The sequence below is a fragment of the Balaenoptera acutorostrata genome, unplaced genomic scaffold (assembly GCF_949987535.1).
Source record: "Balaenoptera acutorostrata unplaced genomic scaffold, mBalAcu1.1 scaffold_974, whole genome shotgun sequence".
NCBI lineage: Eukaryota > Metazoa > Chordata > Mammalia > Artiodactyla > Balaenopteridae > Balaenoptera > Balaenoptera acutorostrata.
In genome coordinates, this window is record NW_026646304.1 from 1 (window position 1) to 19,372 (window position 19,372).

General features: G+C 58.7%; 3 protein-coding genes across 3 annotated transcripts; all 3 read left to right on the forward strand.

Moving 5' to 3' along the window:
* The first annotated feature begins 2,464 nt into the window (after window positions 1–2,464).
* On the forward strand, window positions 2,465–4,232 carry LOC130706864 (metallothionein-1E-like). The gene is made up of 3 exons (XM_057539534.1): window positions 2,465–2,624; window positions 3,205–3,270; window positions 4,002–4,232. Exons 1-3 carry the CDS (start codon window positions 2,597–2,599, stop codon window positions 4,091–4,093), a joined length of 186 nt encoding a protein of 61 aa, XP_057395517.1. The 5' UTR covers window positions 2,465–2,596; the 3' UTR covers window positions 4,094–4,232.
* A 3,710-nt stretch (window positions 4,233–7,942) lies between these two features.
* On the forward strand, window positions 7,943–9,620 carry LOC130706869 (metallothionein-1E-like). Its single transcript, XM_057539539.1, has 3 exons — window positions 7,943–8,012; window positions 8,593–8,658; window positions 9,390–9,620. Exons 1-3 carry the CDS (start codon window positions 7,985–7,987, stop codon window positions 9,479–9,481), a joined length of 186 nt encoding a protein of 61 aa, XP_057395522.1. The 5' UTR covers window positions 7,943–7,984; the 3' UTR covers window positions 9,482–9,620.
* A 3,618-nt stretch (window positions 9,621–13,238) lies between these two features.
* Window positions 13,239–15,006, forward strand: LOC130706866 (metallothionein-1E-like). Its single transcript, XM_057539536.1, has 3 exons — window positions 13,239–13,398; window positions 13,979–14,044; window positions 14,776–15,006. Exons 1-3 carry the CDS (start codon window positions 13,371–13,373, stop codon window positions 14,865–14,867), a joined length of 186 nt encoding a protein of 61 aa, XP_057395519.1. The 5' UTR covers window positions 13,239–13,370; the 3' UTR covers window positions 14,868–15,006.
* The last annotated feature ends 4,366 nt before the right edge of the window (window positions 15,007–19,372 follow it).

The following is a 19,372-nucleotide window of genomic DNA, read 5'->3' on the forward strand; positions in this document are numbered from 1 at the left end:
CAGGTGCCCTGTGTGAAGAGGGCATTTCGGGAGCCGGCCCGTGCTGCGTGCGTGGGTGCTGGTGTCAGGCACCCGGGTTCACAGCCACCGTGCCACTTCCTGACCTGGCAAGTCACTGATAACTCTCTGAGATGTCATTTCCTCCTTTCTATAGAAAAGATTAATTTCCAAGAGGGGGAATAAGCGAGACAGTGGCCTGGCTCCTAGCTCGGGCTTCCCGAACGGTGTCCTGTATGATCGCTATCTCCACACTGACATTTGTGCACAGAGAATCCTTTAGCTCCCAACAAGCTCCTGGAGAAAGGCTCCCTGGTTTGCAAGCAAGCCCATGGTGAGGGCAGAGATGGATAGGAACCTTGCTTATCCAGTGCCAGAGGGCGTGGGGATCTCCTCCAACAAGCCCCATGCAACGAGTCACCGCCACAGCATTTGGACACACTCAGTGAACCTGCATGGTCTGGAGCGACGGTGCCAATTCCAGAGAGGTTAAGCAACTTACCCAAGGGCACACAGCCTAGACTCAAAGGACTAAACCTGCACTACAGCTGTCTCACCTCCCGGCCACATGGTGCCGGTTGTGACATCACTGGAGGCTGAATCCGGCCTCTCCTTTTTCAGGGCCGCAAGGGTCTTCGGAGACAGTCCCGCTGTGCTCCTGGCTGCAGAGGTGGGAGGCTGAAGCCCAGAGAGGTCACAGAGCTGTGCAGAGGGTTCTGACTGCCAGCTGCTCAGTGCTTTCCCACTGCTGCCTCTGGGCCAGGTGTTCAGTGTCCTCACCTTTCATGGGATGACATGCTGTCCGGTTGGGCGGGGGGCTGCAGTCAGCCTGCAGGAGGGCCAGTCCCATCTGTGCCACATATAGCCATGGGACATAACCTCTCTGTGGCTCAGTCTCCTCTGCTCTAAAGGGCAAAAAAATAGTGTCTGGCTCTCTCGGGATGAAAGAATTGAATACATGCAAAGAATGTCAGAATATACTGGGCACTCAGTGAGCAATCTATCATATCACCTATTTATTTATTTCTTTGTTATCATTAGCCTAGGAGACATTGTTCTCCTTCCAGACACGCACGCAAGGATGGTGTGTTTAGCTCTGTGTTCTGGGTCGTCCTCATCAACCCTGTGAGCATGGGACCACTTCCCCTGAGGGGGTTATCCTCCCTTCACGCCAAAGAGCCATTGACACTACAGATAGAAAGCCGTGAGCAAGACAGTCGGTGTCCTCCTAACAGATACAGAAGGATCCTGCCACCTCTGCTGTCACCTGCATCAGGATTTCCTTACCATTTTCTTTTCAGGGATTTTCTGAAATATGTTATACCAAAAGAAACCTCTTGAACACTACTGAAGGAGAGAGTCAGAAGGAAGCCACAAAAGCATAAATACATTCCTATTCTGTCACTTCGGTCCCCCCCAGGATTGAGCTGGACACGGTAGAGACGGGCTGAAGACACAGCTCTGGGCCAAAGGGGAGCTTTCTCACTGACTCTCTCTTTCAGCTGCGAAGCCACAAGAACACAGAAGCAGGGCACCGCTCCCCAGCACTGTGTGCCTGCCTTTACTGTAGCCTCCTCGTACTGTAGGTAGTTTGGCCTTTGGGGAACGGGCTCCTGACTACTAGCTCCCTTCCGGGTGGGTGTGACAATTCAAAGAGCAAAAGTGATTAACAAGGCTTGGCATGGACTCCATGGTGTGTAATCGTCAGGACTACCCAAAGGGAACTGTCCACTTGTCCCGCTTTGTTATTTCGTGCCAGGTCTGCCTATCGCCTACAATGATGCCTTCCCTGGGGAGCATCCCATGATCAGGGAACCTCCACCCTGGCGTGGGGTGGACCGGCCACGGTGAGGAGCGCCCCTGGAAAGTTTAGGCAAAGGAGCCCCCGGAGAAATGCGCCATGATCCCTCCAGGAAAGGAAAACACAAGTGACGACTAGCGGCTGAAGGCAATGTTCATCGCGGGGCGGTTACAGGAGACGGTACCGGAAAAATGCCTCCAAAGGACCGTGGTGGGGACCGGGGCTGCCAACGCCTGGGGACACACGGGGTGGGCGAAACGGCGGTGAGGGTCACATGCGCCTGCGGTCTCTGACACCGTTCCCCGGCTCCGGCCAAGCCAGGGACACGAGCGGGAGGCGGGGGCTGTTCTCAAGCTGCAGGAAACGGCGACCCGGAGGCCGGCGGCGCGCGGCCTGGGGCGGGGAAGACCGGAGGACGCGGGAGCTGGATTCCCGCACAACCCGGCAACAGGGGGGGCTGCTCCCGTCGGGCACATTGCGAAGGGGCGGCCAGGGGGCTGGGACACCGCTTACCGCACGGCACCCGCTTCCTCCGCTCCAGCCGGCACCGAAGTGGAATCGTGCGCTCGGCCCCGCGTGTTGCTCACAGCCCGGCCCAGGGCGCCGCGGGCAGCGCGAGCGCGGGCGCGGGCGCGGATCCGCGGGGCGGGTGCAAGGCGGGGGCGGGGCCTCTGCGCCCGGGCCGCCTCCTCGGCCTATAACTGAGCCCACGGGCTCCTGGCTCCCACACGCCCCCCACCGGACCAGTGAAGCCGCTTCGCCCCTTGCTTTGGACCTCGGGCCTCACTCCTCCTCCAGATGGACCCCAAGTGCTCCTGCCCCACTGGTAAGGGAACCCTGGCTTTGAGCCTTAGGATGCCCCCCTTCCCAGGCACAGGACGAGAAGGGAGGGTTTTGAGTTGGAGCTCAGGAGGACTCCTGTCACGGGTCCAGGGCTTTCTTGCTAGCCAGGCTCCTGAGAGCATGTCAGTCTCCCTTTGCCTCTCCGTTAACACTGAGGGCACGGAGGCTGCAGGCTCTCCTTCTTGAGGTCACCCAGCTGGTCAGGTCAGGGGACTGCTAGACCGGGACCCAGTGTTTGGAGGAGGCCTCGGAGCTGCCAGGACTTGAGGGGAGGAGGGGACATCGCCTCTTCGGGGTTCAGGCCATGGGCCCTGGCCCCCAGCCCCAGTCAGCCTGGGCTGGGTCTGGAGCCTGGGACCTTCCCTGTGGAGTCCATCAGGAGGGGACCTACTCTCCTTGGACCAGAAGAGAGGAGCTGGGGCTTCTCTATCTGCCTGAGTGGACACGAGCTCCCAGGGCTGGGTCCTGACAGAGGAGGAGGGCTCAGGGAGGCATTGCTGACCGTCTGCTGTAGCTCCTGCATCCCTCTCCCTGCTCACCGCGGGCCTTTCCCTTCCTGGCAGGCGGCTCCTGCAGCTGCGCTGGCTCCTGCACCTGCAAAGCCTGCAGATGCACCTCCTGCAAGAAGAGTGAGTGTGCGGGGCCTTCTCTGGGAATGCGGGGTCTGGGCTGGGTGCGAGCAGGGAGCCCAGAGCTCAGCAGGCAGGAGCAGGACAGTGACCAAACTTCCCGGTAACCCCCACCCCCACCCCCACCCCCGCCCCCCTCACCAGGAAGGGATTCACAATCAGAGGTGGAATCACCTTCCAGATGGCCGAGACCCAGGCGCGCACTAGAGAACAGGGAGACTGAGGCCCAGACGGGTCATTAACAAGCAACCTCTGACCTGTCAGTAGAACTAGTCCTCCTGCCTCCTGAGTCACGCTTCTGAATCCTCTCAGGGACTGAAGCACTTTAGGGACATGAACTAGTGACCGTGTGTGGTTTCTCAGACCTGGGGCAGCCCCTTCCTGTCGAAGCAGCCCAGAGCTTCCCTATCCCGAGCGGGAGCTGCTCTGTCAGGGGTTTGCCTCCACTTTGATCCTGAGGACTTTGCTCACAGCACTGACGGTGCTGGGCGCTGGCTTTCTCTTGTCCCCAGAGGCCCTGCTCACTGTCTCTCCAAGGCTCTGTGCCCTGTCCTGGGCACCGATGGGGCAGGCAACCTGAACGGAGTGTCTGAGAGCAATTATCTCAGGACAGAGGACACCATCCTAAACTCAGGGTCTGGGCCTGAGGGCAGCTGGGGCCAGGCCTGCTGCTGGGAAGGGTGGCTCCGGACAACGCGTGGTCCGACCGCACGCTGCCCTCGCTTCCCCAGGCTGCTGCTCCTGCTGCCCCGTGGGCTGCGCCAAGTGTGCCCAGGGCTGCGTCTGCAAAGGGGCCTCGGACAAGTGCAGCTGCTGTGCCTGATGTCGCGGAGAGCCTGCCCCGGGTGGCAACAGAGCAACCAGGACGAACCTGCATTTTACCGTTTTTCATACAGCCGGACCTGACGCTACATTCCTTTTTCTATGAAATATGTGAGCTGTAATAAAAGTTGTTGACTTCATTCTGGCTCTGTCTTCCTTTGTCTGTCTTGGACAAAGAGACTCCGCGCCCATCAGGGCTGGCGTGGGGAACTGGGCTGGAAGCGCAGAGACCTCGGCTCTGGACCAAAGAGTACCCTCCCCCACCCCCCAAAACACACACACACACACACACACACACGGAGCGTCTTAGCCGCTTAGGTTAATTTGAGCTTCAGGTTCTCAGCTCCAAATGAAAGCCTCGCCCAGAAGACACAGGGCATCGGACACACAGAGGACGCACTCCCTCTATTCCCCTTAGGAGTATGGATTGCAGAGCAAGTGGTCCGTTTCTCATTTTCCTTCTCTGGGGGCCCCTGCCAAACTCAGTCCTCGGTGATGAGAGCCTGGAAAAGCACCCAGAGGGGATGGAATCCCACACCCCTCTTGTTTGACTTCTACACGGGGCTTGCGTCTAACACACCCTGGAAAGACCTATTTGTATTTTCTGCCACAGTTTTCACCCTGGTCAGTCAAAAGAATCGCTAAGAAAAAAATGGAAAAGGACACGGTATGGGAAACCCATTTTCCCCTTCAACACGTAAAATCACCTTAACACGTGGAGGAGCAATTCTGAAAATTAGAGGCTCTCATATGCTGCACGTACATTGAATGTGTGCTTGAGTCCCGGGAACACTTCACACATGCCCCACTGTGTGGACCACACACGCCTGGAGCAGCTCTGCCGCCTGCCTCCCCACAGGCAACATCAGTCTTGGCTCGCCCAGGGCTACGGACAGGACACTCGCCACCCCTGACAGCTCCCTGCAGGGGCTTGGCCCTCAATCTTCGCCAGTGCCTCCCTAGATCAGCCTGACATCTCCCCTTCCCTCAAAATCCAGCCCGTGGCTACCTGACACCCCGAAAGTGATTTGGATTTGTTTGGTGGGCATTTCGCAGCCGTTTCCCGGAGACCTGGTTTCAGAAGGAGGACTTCACGTGTTCCTCTGCGGAGTGATGGTGGTGCTGCAGTGCGGAGGGCCTGGTGGTGTTTCTTAGCAAGACGTGTGTGCTGAGGGAACAGGTGATATAGTTCAGGTGCTGGGCCCCCTGGCGGTCTGGCGAGGGAATTCCTATTTGATGGGCACTCCAAGAGAAAGAGGAGACAAGAGGCTCAGAAGTCAGGACCAAGACCGGCCACAGGTGCCCTGTGTGAAGAGGGCATTTCGGGAGCCGGCCCGTGCTGCGTGCGTGGGTGCTGGTGTCAGGCACCCGGGTTCACAGCCACCGTGCCACTTCCTGACCTGGCAAGTCACTGATAACTCTCTGAGATGTCATTTCCTCCTTTCTATAGAAAAGATTAATTTCCAAGAGGGGGAATAAGCGAGACAGTGGCCTGGCTCCTAGCTCGGGCTTCCCGAACGGTGTCCTGTATGATCGCTATCTCCACACTGACATTTGTGCACAGAGAATCCTTTAGCTCCCAACAAGCTCCTGGAGAAAGGCTCCCTGGTTTGCAAGCAAGCCCATGGTGAGGGCAGAGATGGATAGGAACCTTGCTTATCCAGTGCCAGAGGGCGTGGGGATCTCCTCCAACAAGCCCCATGCAACGAGTCACCGCCACAGCATTTGGACACACTCAGTGAACCTGCATGGTCTGGAGCGACGGTGCCAATTCCAGAGAGGTTAAGCAACTTACCCAAGGGCACACAGCCTAGACTCAAAGGACTAAACCTGCACTACAGCTGTCTCACCTCCCGGCCACATGGTGCCGGTTGTGACATCACTGGAGGCTGAATCCGGCCTCTCCTTTTTCAGGGCCGCAAGGGTCTTCGGAGACAGTCCCGCTGTGCTCCTGGCTGCAGAGGTGGGAGGCTGAAGCCCAGAGAGGTCACAGAGCTGTGCAGAGGGTTCTGACTGCCAGCTGCTCAGTGCTTTCCCACTGCTGCCTCTGGGCCAGGTGTTCAGTGTCCTCACCTTTCATGGGATGACATGCTGTCCGGTTGGGCGGGGGGCTGCAGTCAGCCTGCAGGAGGGCCAGTCCCATCTGTGCCACATATAGCCATGGGACATAACCTCTCTGTGGCTCAGTCTCCTCTGCTCTAAAGGGCAAAAAAATAGTGTCTGGCTCTCTCGGGATGAAAGAATTGAATACATGCAAAGAATGTCAGAATATACTGGGCACTCAGTGAGCAATCTATCATATCACCTATTTATTTATTTCTTTGTTATCATTAGCCTAGGAGACATTGTTCTCCTTCCAGACACGCACGCAAGGATGGTGTGTTTAGCTCTGTGTTCTGGGTCGTCCTCATCAACCCTGTGAGCATGGGACCACTTCCCCTGAGGGGGTTATCCTCCCTTCACGCCAAAGAGCCATTGACACTACAGATAGAAAGCCGTGAGCAAGACAGTCGGTGTCCTCCTAACAGATACAGAAGGATCCTGCCACCTCTGCTGTCACCTGCATCAGGATTTCCTTACCATTTTCTTTTCAGGGATTTTCTGAAATATGTTATACCAAAAGAAACCTCTTGAACACTACTGAAGGAGAGAGTCAGAAGGAAGCCACAAAAGCATAAATACATTCCTATTCTGTCACTTCGGTCCCCCCCAGGATTGAGCTGGACACGGTAGAGACGGGCTGAAGACACAGCTCTGGGCCAAAGGGGAGCTTTCTCACTGACTCTCTCTTTCAGCTGCGAAGCCACAAGAACACAGAAGCAGGGCACCGCTCCCCAGCACTGTGTGCCTGCCTTTACTGTAGCCTCCTCGTACTGTAGGTAGTTTGGCCTTTGGGGAACGGGCTCCTGACTACTAGCTCCCTTCCGGGTGGGTGTGACAATTCAAAGAGCAAAAGTGATTAACAAGGCTTGGCATGGACTCCATGGTGTGTAATCGTCAGGACTACCCAAAGGGAACTGTCCACTTGTCCCGCTTTGTTATTTCGTGCCAGGTCTGCCTATCGCCTACAATGATGCCTTCCCTGGGGAGCATCCCATGATCAGGGAACCTCCACCCTGGCGTGGGGTGGACCGGCCACGGTGAGGAGCGCCCCTGGAAAGTTTAGGCAAAGGAGCCCCCGGAGAAATGCGCCATGATCCCTCCAGGAAAGGAAAACACAAGTGACGACTAGCGGCTGAAGGCAATGTTCATCGCGGGGCGGTTACAGGAGACGGTACCGGAAAAATGCCTCCAAAGGACCGTGGTGGGGACCGGGGCTGCCAACGCCTGGGGACACACGGGGTGGGCGAAACGGCGGTGAGGGTCACATGCGCCTGCGGTCTCTGACACCGTTCCCCGGCTCCGGCCAAGCCAGGGACACGAGCGGGAGGCGGGGGCTGTTCTCAAGCTGCAGGAAACGGCGACCCGGAGGCCGGCGGCGCGCGGCCTGGGGCGGGGAAGACCGGAGGACGCGGGAGCTGGATTCCCGCACAACCCGGCAACAGGGGGGGCTGCTCCCGTCGGGCACATTGCGAAGGGGCGGCCAGGGGGCTGGGACACCGCTTACCGCACGGCACCCGCTTCCTCCGCTCCAGCCGGCACCGAAGTGGAATCGTGCGCTCGGCCCCGCGTGTTGCTCACAGCCCGGCCCAGGGCGCCGCGGGCAGCGCGAGCGCGGGCGCGGGCGCGGATCCGCGGGGCGGGTGCAAGGCGGGGGCGGGGCCTCTGCGCCCGGGCCGCCTCCTCGGCCTATAACTGAGCCCACGGGCTCCTGGCTCCCACACGCCCCCCACCGGACCAGTGAAGCCGCTTCGCCCCTCGCTTTGGACCTCGGGCCTCACTCCTCCTCCAGATGGACCCCAAGTGCTCCTGCCCCACTGGTAAGGGAACCCTGGCTTTGAGCCTTAGGATGCCCCCCTTCCCAGGCACAGGACGAGAAGGGAGGGTTTTGAGTTGGAGCTCAGGAGGACTCCTGTCACGGGTCCAGGGCTTTCTTGCTAGCCAGGCTCCTGAGAGCATGTCAGTCTCCCTTTGCCTCTCCGTTAACACTGAGGGCACGGAGGCTGCAGGCTCTCCTTCTTGAGGTCACCCAGCTGGTCAGGTCAGGGGACTGCTAGACCGGGACCCAGTGTTTGGAGGAGGCCTCGGAGCTGCCAGGACTTGAGGGGAGGAGGGGACATCGCCTCTTCGGGGTTCAGGCCATGGGCCCTGGCCCCCAGCCCCAGTCAGCCTGGGCTGGGTCTGGAGCCTGGGACCTTCCCTGTGGAGTCCATCAGGAGGGGACCTACTCTCCTTGGACCAGAAGAGAGGAGCTGGGGCTTCTCTATCTGCCTGAGTGGACACGAGCTCCCAGGGCTGGGTCCTGACAGAGGAGGAGGGCTCAGGGAGGCATTGCTGACCGTCTGCTGTAGCTCCTGCATCCCTCTCCCTGCTCACCGCGGGCCTTTCCCTTCCTGGCAGGCGGCTCCTGCAGCTGCGCTGGCTCCTGCACCTGCAAAGCCTGCAGATGCACCTCCTGCAAGAAGAGTGAGTGTGCGGGGCCTTCTCTGGGAATGCGGGGTCTGGGCTGGGTGCGAGCAGGGAGCCCAGAGCTCAGCAGGCAGGAGCAGGACAGTGACCAAACTTCCCGGTAACCCCCACCCCCACCCCCACCCCCGCCCCCCTCACCAGGAAGGGATTCACAATCAGAGGTGGAATCACCTTCCAGATGGCCGAGACCCAGGCGCGCACTAGAGAACAGGGAGACTGAGGCCCAGACGGGTCATTAACAAGCAACCTCTGACCTGTCAGTAGAACTAGTCCTCCTGCCTCCTGAGTCACGCTTCTGAATCCTCTCAGGGACTGAAGCACTTTAGGGACATGAACTAGTGACCGTGTGTGGTTTCTCAGACCTGGGGCAGCCCCTTCCTGTCGAAGCAGCCCAGAGCTTCCCTATCCCGAGCGGGAGCTGCTCTGTCAGGGGTTTGCCTCCACTTTGATCCTGAGGACTTTGCTCACAGCACTGACGGTGCTGGGCGCTGGCTTTCTCTTGTCCCCAGAGGCCCTGCTCACTGTCTCTCCAAGGCTCTGTGCCCTGTCCTGGGCACCGATGGGGCAGGCAACCTGAACGGAGTGTCTGAGAGCAATTATCTCAGGACAGAGGACACCATCCTAAACTCAGGGTCTGGGCCTGAGGGCAGCTGGGGCCAGGCCTGCTGCTGGGAAGGGTGGCTCCGGACAACGCGTGGTCCGACCGCACGCTGCCCTCGCTTCCCCAGGCTGCTGCTCCTGCTGCCCCGTGGGCTGCGCCAAGTGTGCCCAGGGCTGCGTCTGCAAAGGGGCCTCGGACAAGTGCAGCTGCTGTGCCTGATGTCGCGGAGAGCCTGCCCCGGGTGGCAACAGAGCAACCAGGACGAACCTGCATTTTACCGTTTTTCATACAACCGGACCTGACGCTACATTCCTTTTTCTATGAAATATGTGAGCTGTAATAAAAGTTGTTGACTTCATTCTGGCTCTGTCTTCCTTTGTCTGTCTTGGACAAAGAGACTCCGCGCCCATCAGGGCTGGCGTGGGGAACTGGGCTGGAAGCGCAGAGACCTCGGCTCTGGACCAAAGAGTACCCTCCCCCACCCCCCAAAACACACACACACACACACACACACGGAGCGTCTTAGCCGCTTAGGTTAATTTGAGCTTCAGGTTCTCAGCTCCAAATGAAAGCCTCGCCCAGAAGACACAGGGCATCGGACACACAGAGGACGCACTCCCTCTATTCCCCTTAGGAGTATGGATTGCAGAGCAAGTGGTCCGTTTCTCATTTTCCTTCTCTGGGGGCCCCTGCCAAACTCAGTCCTCGGTGATGAGAGCCTGGAAAAGCACCCAGAGGGGATGGAATCCCACACCCCTCTTGTTTGACTTCTACACGGGGCTTGCGTCTAACACACCCTGGAAAGACCTATTTGTATTTTCTGCCACAGTTTTCACCCTGGTCAGTCAAAAGAATCGCTAAGAAAAAAATGGAAAAGGACACGGTATGGGAAACCCATTTTCCCCTTCAACACGTAAAATCACCTTAACACGTGGAGGAGCAATTCTGAAAATTAGAGGCTCTCATATGCTGCACGTACATTGAATGTGTGCTTGAGTCCCGGGAACACTTCACACATGCCCCACTGTGTGGACCACACACGCCTGGAGCAGCTCTGCCGCCTGCCTCCCCACAGGCAACATCAGTCTTGGCTCGCCCAGGGCTACGGACAGGACACTCGCCACCCCTGACAGCTCCCTGCAGGGGCTTGGCCCTCAATCTTCGCCAGTGCCTCCCTAGATCAGCCTGACATCTCCCCTTCCCTCAAAATCCAGCCCGTGGCTACCTGACACCCCGAAAGTGATTTGGATTTGTTTGGTGGGCATTTCGCAGCCGTTTCCCGGAGACCTGGTTTCAGAAGGAGGACTTCACGTGTTCCTCTGCGGAGTGATGGTGGTGCTGCAGTGCGGAGGGCCTGGTGGTGTTTCTTAGCAAGACGTGTGTGCTGAGGGAACAGGTGATATAGTTCAGGTGCTGGGCCCCCTGGCGGTCTGGCGAGGGAATTCCTATTTGATGGGCACTCCAAGAGAAAGAGGAGACAAGAGGCTCAGAAGTCAGGACCAAGACCGGCCACAGGTGCCCTGTGTGAAGAGGGCATTTCGGGAGCCGGCCCGTGCTGCGTGCGTGGGTGCTGGTGTCAGGCACCCGGGTTCACAGCCACCGTGCCACTTCCTGACCTGGCAAGTCACTGATAACTCTCTGAGATGTCATTTCCTCCTTTCTATAGAAAAGATTAATTTCCAAGAGGGGGAATAAGCGAGACAGTGGCCTGGCTCCTAGCTCGGGCTTCCCGAACGGTGTCCTGTATGATCGCTATCTCCACACTGACATTTGTGCACAGAGAATCCTTTAGCTCCCAACAAGCTCCTGGAGAAAGGCTCCCTGGTTTGCAAGCAAGCCCATGGTGAGGGCAGAGATGGATAGGAACCTTGCTTATCCAGTGCCAGAGGGCGTGGGGATCTCCTCCAACAAGCCCCATGCAACGAGTCACCGCCACAGCATTTGGACACACTCAGTGAACCTGCATGGTCTGGAGCGACGGTGCCAATTCCAGAGAGGTTAAGCAACTTACCCAAGGGCACACAGCCTAGACTCAAAGGACTAAACCTGCACTACAGCTGTCTCACCTCCCGGCCACATGGTGCCGGTTGTGACATCACTGGAGGCTGAATCCGGCCTCTCCTTTTTCAGGGCCGCAAGGGTCTTCGGAGACAGTCCCGCTGTGCTCCTGGCTGCAGAGGTGGGAGGCTGAAGCCCAGAGAGGTCACAGAGCTGTGCAGAGGGTTCTGACTGCCAGCTGCTCAGTGCTTTCCCACTGCTGCCTCTGGGCCAGGTGTTCAGTGTCCTCACCTTTCATGGGATGACATGCTGTCCGGTTGGGCGGGGGGCTGCAGTCAGCCTGCAGGAGGGCCAGTCCCATCTGTGCCACATATAGCCATGGGACATAACCTCTCTGTGGCTCAGTCTCCTCTGCTCTAAAGGGCAAAAAAATAGTGTCTGGCTCTCTCGGGATGAAAGAATTGAATACATGCAAAGAATGTCAGAATATACTGGGCACTCAGTGAGCAATCTATCATATCACCTATTTATTTATTTCTTTGTTATCATTAGCCTAGGAGACATTGTTCTCCTTCCAGACACGCACGCAAGGATGGTGTGTTTAGCTCTGTGTTCTGGGTCGTCCTCATCAACCCTGTGAGCATGGGACCACTTCCCCTGAGGGGGTTATCCTCCCTTCACGCCAAAGAGCCATTGACACTACAGATAGAAAGCCGTGAGCAAGACAGTCGGTGTCCTCCTAACAGATACAGAAGGATCCTGCCACCTCTGCTGTCACCTGCATCAGGATTTCCTTACCATTTTCTTTTCAGGGATTTTCTGAAATATGTTATACCAAAAGAAACCTCTTGAACACTACTGAAGGAGAGAGTCAGAAGGAAGCCACAAAAGCATAAATACATTCCTATTCTGTCACTTCGGTCCCCCCCAGGATTGAGCTGGACACGGTAGAGACGGGCTGAAGACACAGCTCTGGGCCAAAGGGGAGCTTTCTCACTGACTCTCTCTTTCAGCTGCGAAGCCACAAGAACACAGAAGCAGGGCACCGCTCCCCAGCACTGTGTGCCTGCCTTTACTGTAGCCTCCTCGTACTGTAGGTAGTTTGGCCTTTGGGGAACGGGCTCCTGACTACTAGCTCCCTTCCGGGTGGGTGTGACAATTCAAAGAGCAAAAGTGATTAACAAGGCTTGGCATGGACTCCATGGTGTGTAATCGTCAGGACTACCCAAAGGGAACTGTCCACTTGTCCCGCTTTGTTATTTCGTGCCAGGTCTGCCTATCGCCTACAATGATGCCTTCCCTGGGGAGCATCCCATGATCAGGGAACCTCCACCCTGGCGTGGGGTGGACCGGCCACGGTGAGGAGCGCCCCTGGAAAGTTTAGGCAAAGGAGCCCCCGGAGAAATGCGCCATGATCCCTCCAGGAAAGGAAAACACAAGTGACGACTAGCGGCTGAAGGCAATGTTCATCGCGGGGCGGTTACAGGAGACGGTACCGGAAAAATGCCTCCAAAGGACCGTGGTGGGGACCGGGGCTGCCAACGCCTGGGGACACACGGGGTGGGCGAAACGGCGGTGAGGGTCACATGCGCCTGCGGTCTCTGACACCGTTCCCCGGCTCCGGCCAAGCCAGGGACACGAGCGGGAGGCGGGGGCTGTTCTCAAGCTGCAGGAAACGGCGACCCGGAGGCCGGCGGCGCGCGGCCTGGGGCGGGGAAGACCGGAGGACGCGGGAGCTGGATTCCCGCACAACCCGGCAACAGGGGGGGCTGCTCCCGTCGGGCACATTGCGAAGGGGCGGCCAGGGGGCTGGGACACCGCTTACCGCACGGCACCCGCTTCCTCCGCTCCAGCCGGCACCGAAGTGGAATCGTGCGCTCGGCCCCGCGTGTTGCTCACAGCCCGGCCCAGGGCGCCGCGGGCAGCGCGAGCGCGGGCGCGGGCGCGGATCCGCGGGGCGGGTGCAAGGCGGGGGCGGGGCCTCTGCGCCCGGGCCGCCTCCTCGGCCTATAACTGAGCCCACGGGCTCCTGGCTCCCACACGCCCCCCACCGGACCAGTGAAGCCGCTTCGCCCCTTGCTTTGGACCTCGGGCCTCACTCCTCCTCCAGATGGACCCCAAGTGCTCCTGCCCCACTGGTAAGGGAACCCTGGCTTTGAGCCTTAGGATGCCCCCCTTCCCAGGCACAGGACGAGAAGGGAGGGTTTTGAGTTGGAGCTCAGGAGGACTCCTGTCACGGGTCCAGGGCTTTCTTGCTAGCCAGGCTCCTGAGAGCATGTCAGTCTCCCTTTGCCTCTCCGTTAACACTGAGGGCACGGAGGCTGCAGGCTCTCCTTCTTGAGGTCACCCAGCTGGTCAGGTCAGGGGACTGCTAGACCGGGACCCAGTGTTTGGAGGAGGCCTCGGAGCTGCCAGGACTTGAGGGGAGGAGGGGACATCGCCTCTTCGGGGTTCAGGCCATGGGCCCTGGCCCCCAGCCCCAGTCAGCCTGGGCTGGGTCTGGAGCCTGGGACCTTCCCTGTGGAGTCCATCAGGAGGGGACCTACTCTCCTTGGACCAGAAGAGAGGAGCTGGGGCTTCTCTATCTGCCTGAGTGGACACGAGCTCCCAGGGCTGGGTCCTGACAGAGGAGGAGGGCTCAGGGAGGCATTGCTGACCGTCTGCTGTAGCTCCTGCATCCCTCTCCCTGCTCACCGCGGGCCTTTCCCTTCCTGGCAGGCGGCTCCTGCAGCTGCGCTGGCTCCTGCACCTGCAAAGCCTGCAGATGCACCTCCTGCAAGAAGAGTGAGTGTGCGGGGCCTTCTCTGGGAATGCGGGGTCTGGGCTGGGTGCGAGCAGGGAGCCCAGAGCTCAGCAGGCAGGAGCAGGACAGTGACCAAACTTCCCGGTAACCCCCACCCCCACCCCCACCCCCGCCCCCCTCACCAGGAAGGGATTCACAATCAGAGGTGGAATCACCTTCCAGATGGCCGAGACCCAGGCGCGCACTAGAGAACAGGGAGACTGAGGCCCAGACGGGTCATTAACAAGCAACCTCTGACCTGTCAGTAGAACTAGTCCTCCTGCCTCCTGAGTCACGCTTCTGAATCCTCTCAGGGACTGAAGCACTTTAGGGACATGAACTAGTGACCGTGTGTGGTTTCTCAGACCTGGGGCAGCCCCTTCCTGTCGAAGCAGCCCAGAGCTTCCCTATCCCGAGCGGGAGCTGCTCTGTCAGGGGTTTGCCTCCACTTTGATCCTGAGGACTTTGCTCACAGCACTGACGGTGCTGGGCGCTGGCTTTCTCTTGTCCCCAGAGGCCCTGCTCACTGTCTCTCCAAGGCTCTGTGCCCTGTCCTGGGCACCGATGGGGCAGGCAACCTGAACGGAGTGTCTGAGAGCAATTATCTCAGGACAGAGGACACCATCCTAAACTCAGGGTCTGGGCCTGAGGGCAGCTGGGGCCAGGCCTGCTGCTGGGAAGGGTGGCTCCGGACAACGCGTGGTCCGACCGCACGCTGCCCTCGCTTCCCCAGGCTGCTGCTCCTGCTGCCCCGTGGGCTGCGCCAAGTGTGCCCAGGGCTGCGTCTGCAAAGGGGCCTCGGACAAGTGCAGCTGCTGTGCCTGATGTCGCGGAGAGCCTGCCCCGGGTGGCAACAGAGCAACCAGGACGAACCTGCATTTTACCGTTTTTCATACAGCCGGACCTGACGCTACATTCCTTTTTCTATGAAATATGTGAGCTGTAATAAAAGTTGTTGACTTCATTCTGGCTCTGTCTTCCTTTGTCTGTCTTGGACAAAGAGACTCCGCGCCCATCAGGGCTGGCGTGGGGAACTGGGCTGGAAGCGCAGAGACCTCGGCTCTGGACCAAAGAGTACCCTCCCCCACCCCCCAAAACACACACACACACACACACACACACGGAGCGTCTTAGCCGCTTAGGTTAATTTGAGCTTCAGGTTCTCAGCTCCAAATGAAAGCCTCGCCCAGAAGACACAGGGCATCGGACACACAGAGGACGCACTCCCTCTATTCCCCTTAGGAGTATGGATTGCAGAGCAAGTGGTCCGTTTCTCATTTTCCTTCTCTGGGGGCCCCTGCCAAACTCAGTCCTCGGTGATGAGAGCCTGGAAAAGCACCCAGAGGGGATGGAATCCCACACCCCTCTTGTTTGACTTCTACACGGGGCTTGCGTCTAACACACCCTGGAAAGACCTATTTGTATTTTCTGCCACAGTTTTCACCCTGGTCAGTCAAAAGAATCGCTAAGAAAAAAATGGAAAAGGACACGGTATGGGAAACCCATTTTCCCCTTCAACACGTAAAATCACCTTAACACGTGGAGGAGCAATTCTGAAAATTAGAGGCTCTCATATGCTGCACGTACATTGAATGTGTGCTTGAGTCCCGGGAACACTTCACACATGCCCCACTGTGTGGACCACACACGCCTGGAGCAGCTCTGCCGCCTGCCTCCCCACAGGCAACATCAGTCTTGGCTCGCCCAGGGCTACGGACAGGACACTCGCCACCCCTGACAGCTCCCTGCAGGGGCTTGGCCCTCAATCTTCGCCAGTGCCTCCCTAGATCAGCCTGACATCTCCCCTTCCCTCAAAATCCAGCCCGTGGCTACCTGACACCCCGAAAGTGATTTGGATTTGTTTGGTGGGCATTTCGCAGCCGTTTCCCGGAGACCTGGTTTCAGAAGGAGGACTTCACGTGTTCCTCTGCGGAGTGATGGTGGTGCTGCAGTGCGGAGGGCCTGGTGGTGTTTCTTAGCAAGACGTGTGTGCTGAGGGAACAGGTGATATAGTTCAGGTGCTGGGCCCCCTGGCGGTCTGGCGAGGGAATTCCTATTTGATGGGCACTCCAAGAGAAAGAGGAGACAAGAGGCTCAGAAGTCAGGACCAAGACCGGCCACAGGTGCCCTGTGTGAAGAGGGCATTTCGGGAGCCGGCCCGTGCTGCGTGCGTGGGTGCTGGTGTCAGGCACCCGGGTTCACAGCCACCGTGCCACTTCCTGACCTGGCAAGTCACTGATAACTCTCTGAGATGTCATTTCCTCCTTTCTATAGAAAAGATTAATTTCCAAGAGGGGGAATAAGCGAGACAGTGGCCTGGCTCCTAGCTCGGGCTTCCCGAACGGTGTCCTGTATGATCGCTATCTCCACACTGACATTTGTGCACAGAGAATCCTTTAGCTCCCAACAAGCTCCTGGAGAAAGGCTCCCTGGTTTGCAAGCAAGCCCATGGTGAGGGCAGAGATGGATAGGAACCTTGCTTATCCAGTGCCAGAGGGCGTGGGGATCTCCTCCAACAAGCCCCATGCAACGAGTCACCGCCACAGCATTTGGACACACTCAGTGAACCTGCATGGTCTGGAGCGACGGTGCCAATTCCAGAGAGGTTAAGCAACTTACCCAAGGGCACACAGCCTAGACTCAAAGGACTAAACCTGCACTACAGCTGTCTCACCTCCCGGCCACATGGTGCCGGTTGTGACATCACTGGAGGCTGAATCCGGCCTCTCCTTTTTCAGGGCCGCAAGGGTCTTCGGAGACAGTCCCGCTGTGCTCCTGGCTGCAGAGGTGGGAGGCTGAAGCCCAGAGAGGTCACAGAGCTGTGCAGAGGGTTCTGACTGCCAGCTGCTCAGTGCTTTCCCACTGCTGCCTCTGGGCCAGGTGTTCAGTGTCCTCACCTTTCATGGGATGACATGCTGTCCGGTTGGGCGGGGGGCTGCAGTCAGCCTGCAGGAGGGCCAGTCCCATCTGTGCCACATATAGCCATGGGACATAACCTCTCTGTGGCTCAGTCTCCTCTGCTCTAAAGGGCAAAAAAATAGTGTCTGGCTCTCTCGGGATGAAAGAATTGAATACATGCAAAGAATGTCAGAATATACTGGGCACTCAGTGAGCAATCTATCATATCACCTATTTATTTATTTCTTTGTTATCATTAGCCTAGGAGACATTGTTCTCCTTCCAGACACGCACGCAAGGATGGTGTGTTTAGCTCTGTGTTCTGGGTCGTCCTCATCAACCCTGTGAGCATGGGACCACTTCCCCTGAGGGGGTTATCCTCCCTTCACGCCAAAGAGCCATTGACACTACAGATAGAAAGCCGTGAGCAAGACAGTCGGTGTCCTCCTAACAGATACAGAAGGATCCTGCCACCTCTGCTGTCACCTGCATCAGGATTTCCTTACCATTTTCTTTTCAGGGATTTTCTGAAATATGTTATACCAAAAGAAACCTCTTGAACACTACTGAAGGAGAGAGTCAGAAGGAAGCCACAAAAGCATAAATACATTCCTATTCTGTCACTTCGGTCCCCCCCAGGATTGAGCTGGACACGGTAGAGACGGGCTGAAGACACAGCTCTGGGCCAAAGGGGAGCTTTCTCACTGACTCTCTCTTTCAGCTGCGAAGCCACAAGAACACAGAAGCAGGGCACCGCTCCCCAGCACTGTGTGCCTGCCTTTACTGTAGCCTCCTCGTACTGTAGGTAGTTTGGCCTTTGGGGAACGGGCTCCTGACTACTAGCTCCCTTCCGGGTGGGTGTGACAATTCAAAGAGCAAAAGTGATTAACAAGGCTTGGCATGGACTCCATGGTGTGTAATCGTCAGGACTACCCAAAGGGAACTGTCCACTTGTCCCGCTTTGTTATTTCGTGCCAGGTCTGCCTATCGCCTACAATGATGCCTTCCCTGGGGAGCATCCCATGATCAGGGAACCTCCACCCTGGCGTGGGGTGGACCGGCCACGGTGAGGAGCGCCCCTGGAAAGTTTAGGCAAAGGAGCCCCCGGAGAAATGCGCCATGATCCCTCCAGGAAAGGAAAACACAAGTGACGACTAGCGGCTGAAGGCAATGTTCATCGCGGGGCGGTTACAGGAGACGGTACCGGAAAAATGCCTCCAAAGGACCGTGGTGGGGACCGGGGCTGCCAACGCCTGGGGACACACGGGGTGGGCGAAACGGCGGTGAGGGTCACATGCGCCTGCGGTCTCTGACACCGTTCCCCGGCTCCGGCCAAGCCAGGGACACGAGCGGGAGGCGGGGGCTGTTCTCAAGCTGCAGGAAACGGCGACCCGGAGGCCGGCGGCGCGCGGCCTGGGGCGGGGAAGACCGGAGGACGCGGGAGCTGGATTCCCGCACAACCCGGCAACAGGGGGGGCTGCTCCCGTCGGGCACATTGCGAAGGGGCGGCCAGGGGGCTGGGACACCGCTTACCGCACGGCACCCGCTTCCTCCGCTCCAGCCGGCACCGAAGTGGAATCGTGCGCTCGGCCCCGCGTGTTGCTCACAGCCCGGCCCAGGGCGCCGCGGGCAGCGCGAGCGCGGGCGCGGGCGCGGATCCGCGGGGCGGGTGCAAGGCGGGGGCGGGGCCTCTGCGCCCGGGCCGCCTCCTCGGCCTATAACTGAGCCCACGGGCTCCTGGCTCCCACACGCCCCCCACCGGACCAGTGAAGCCGCTTCGCCCCTTGCTTTGGACCTCGGGCCTCACTCCTCCTCCAGATGGACCCCAAGTGCTCCTGCCCCACTGGTAAGGGAACCCTGGCTTTGAGCCTTAGGATGCCCCCCTTCCCAGGCACAGGACGAGAAGGGAGGGTTTTGAGTTGGAGCTCAGGAGGACTCCTGTCACGGGTCCAGGGCTTTCTTGCTAGCCAGGCTCCTGAGAGCATGTCAGTCTCCCTTTGCCTCTCCGTTAACACTGAGGGCACGGAGGCTGCAGGCTCTCCTTCTTGAGGTCACCCAGCTGGTCAGGTCAGGGGACTGCTAGACCGGGACCCAGTGTTTGGAGGAGGCCTCGGAGCTGCCAGGACTTGAGGGGAGGAGGGGACATCGCCTCTTCGGGGTTCAGGCCATGGGCCCTGGCCCCCAGCCCCAGTCAGCCTGGGCTGGGTCTGGAGCCTGGGACCTTCCCTGTGGAGTCCATCAGGAGGGGACCTACTCTCCTTGGACCAGAAGAGAGGAGCTGGGGCTTCTCTATCTGCCTGAGTGGACACGAGCTCCCAGGGCTGGGTCCTGACAGAGGAGGAGGGCTCAGGGAGGCATTGCTGACCGTCTGCTGTAGCTCCTGCATCCCTCTCCCTGCTCACCGCGGGCCTTTCCCTTCCTGGCAGGCGGCT

What these genes read in the sequence shown, in the direction of transcription:
- LOC130706869 (XM_057539539.1), top strand. Translation starts at nt 7,985, where the DNA reads ATGGACCCCAAGTGCTCCTGCCCCACTG. An exon ending in CAAGTGCTCCTGCCCCACTG is followed by an intron (nt 8,013 to 8,592) that starts GTAAGGGAACCC and finishes CCTTCCTGGCAG; the next exon opens with GCGGCTCCTGCAGCTGCGCT. An exon ending in ATGCACCTCCTGCAAGAAGA is followed by an intron (nt 8,659 to 9,389) that starts GTGAGTGTGCGG and finishes TCGCTTCCCCAG; the next exon opens with GCTGCTGCTCCTGCTGCCCC.
- LOC130706866 (XM_057539536.1), top strand. Translation starts at nt 13,371, where the DNA reads ATGGACCCCAAGTGCTCCTGCCCCACTG. An exon ending in CAAGTGCTCCTGCCCCACTG is followed by an intron (nt 13,399 to 13,978) that starts GTAAGGGAACCC and finishes CCTTCCTGGCAG; the next exon opens with GCGGCTCCTGCAGCTGCGCT. An exon ending in ATGCACCTCCTGCAAGAAGA is followed by an intron (nt 14,045 to 14,775) that starts GTGAGTGTGCGG and finishes TCGCTTCCCCAG; the next exon opens with GCTGCTGCTCCTGCTGCCCC.
- LOC130706864 (XM_057539534.1), top strand. Translation starts at nt 2,597, where the DNA reads ATGGACCCCAAGTGCTCCTGCCCCACTG. An exon ending in CAAGTGCTCCTGCCCCACTG is followed by an intron (nt 2,625 to 3,204) that starts GTAAGGGAACCC and finishes CCTTCCTGGCAG; the next exon opens with GCGGCTCCTGCAGCTGCGCT. An exon ending in ATGCACCTCCTGCAAGAAGA is followed by an intron (nt 3,271 to 4,001) that starts GTGAGTGTGCGG and finishes TCGCTTCCCCAG; the next exon opens with GCTGCTGCTCCTGCTGCCCC.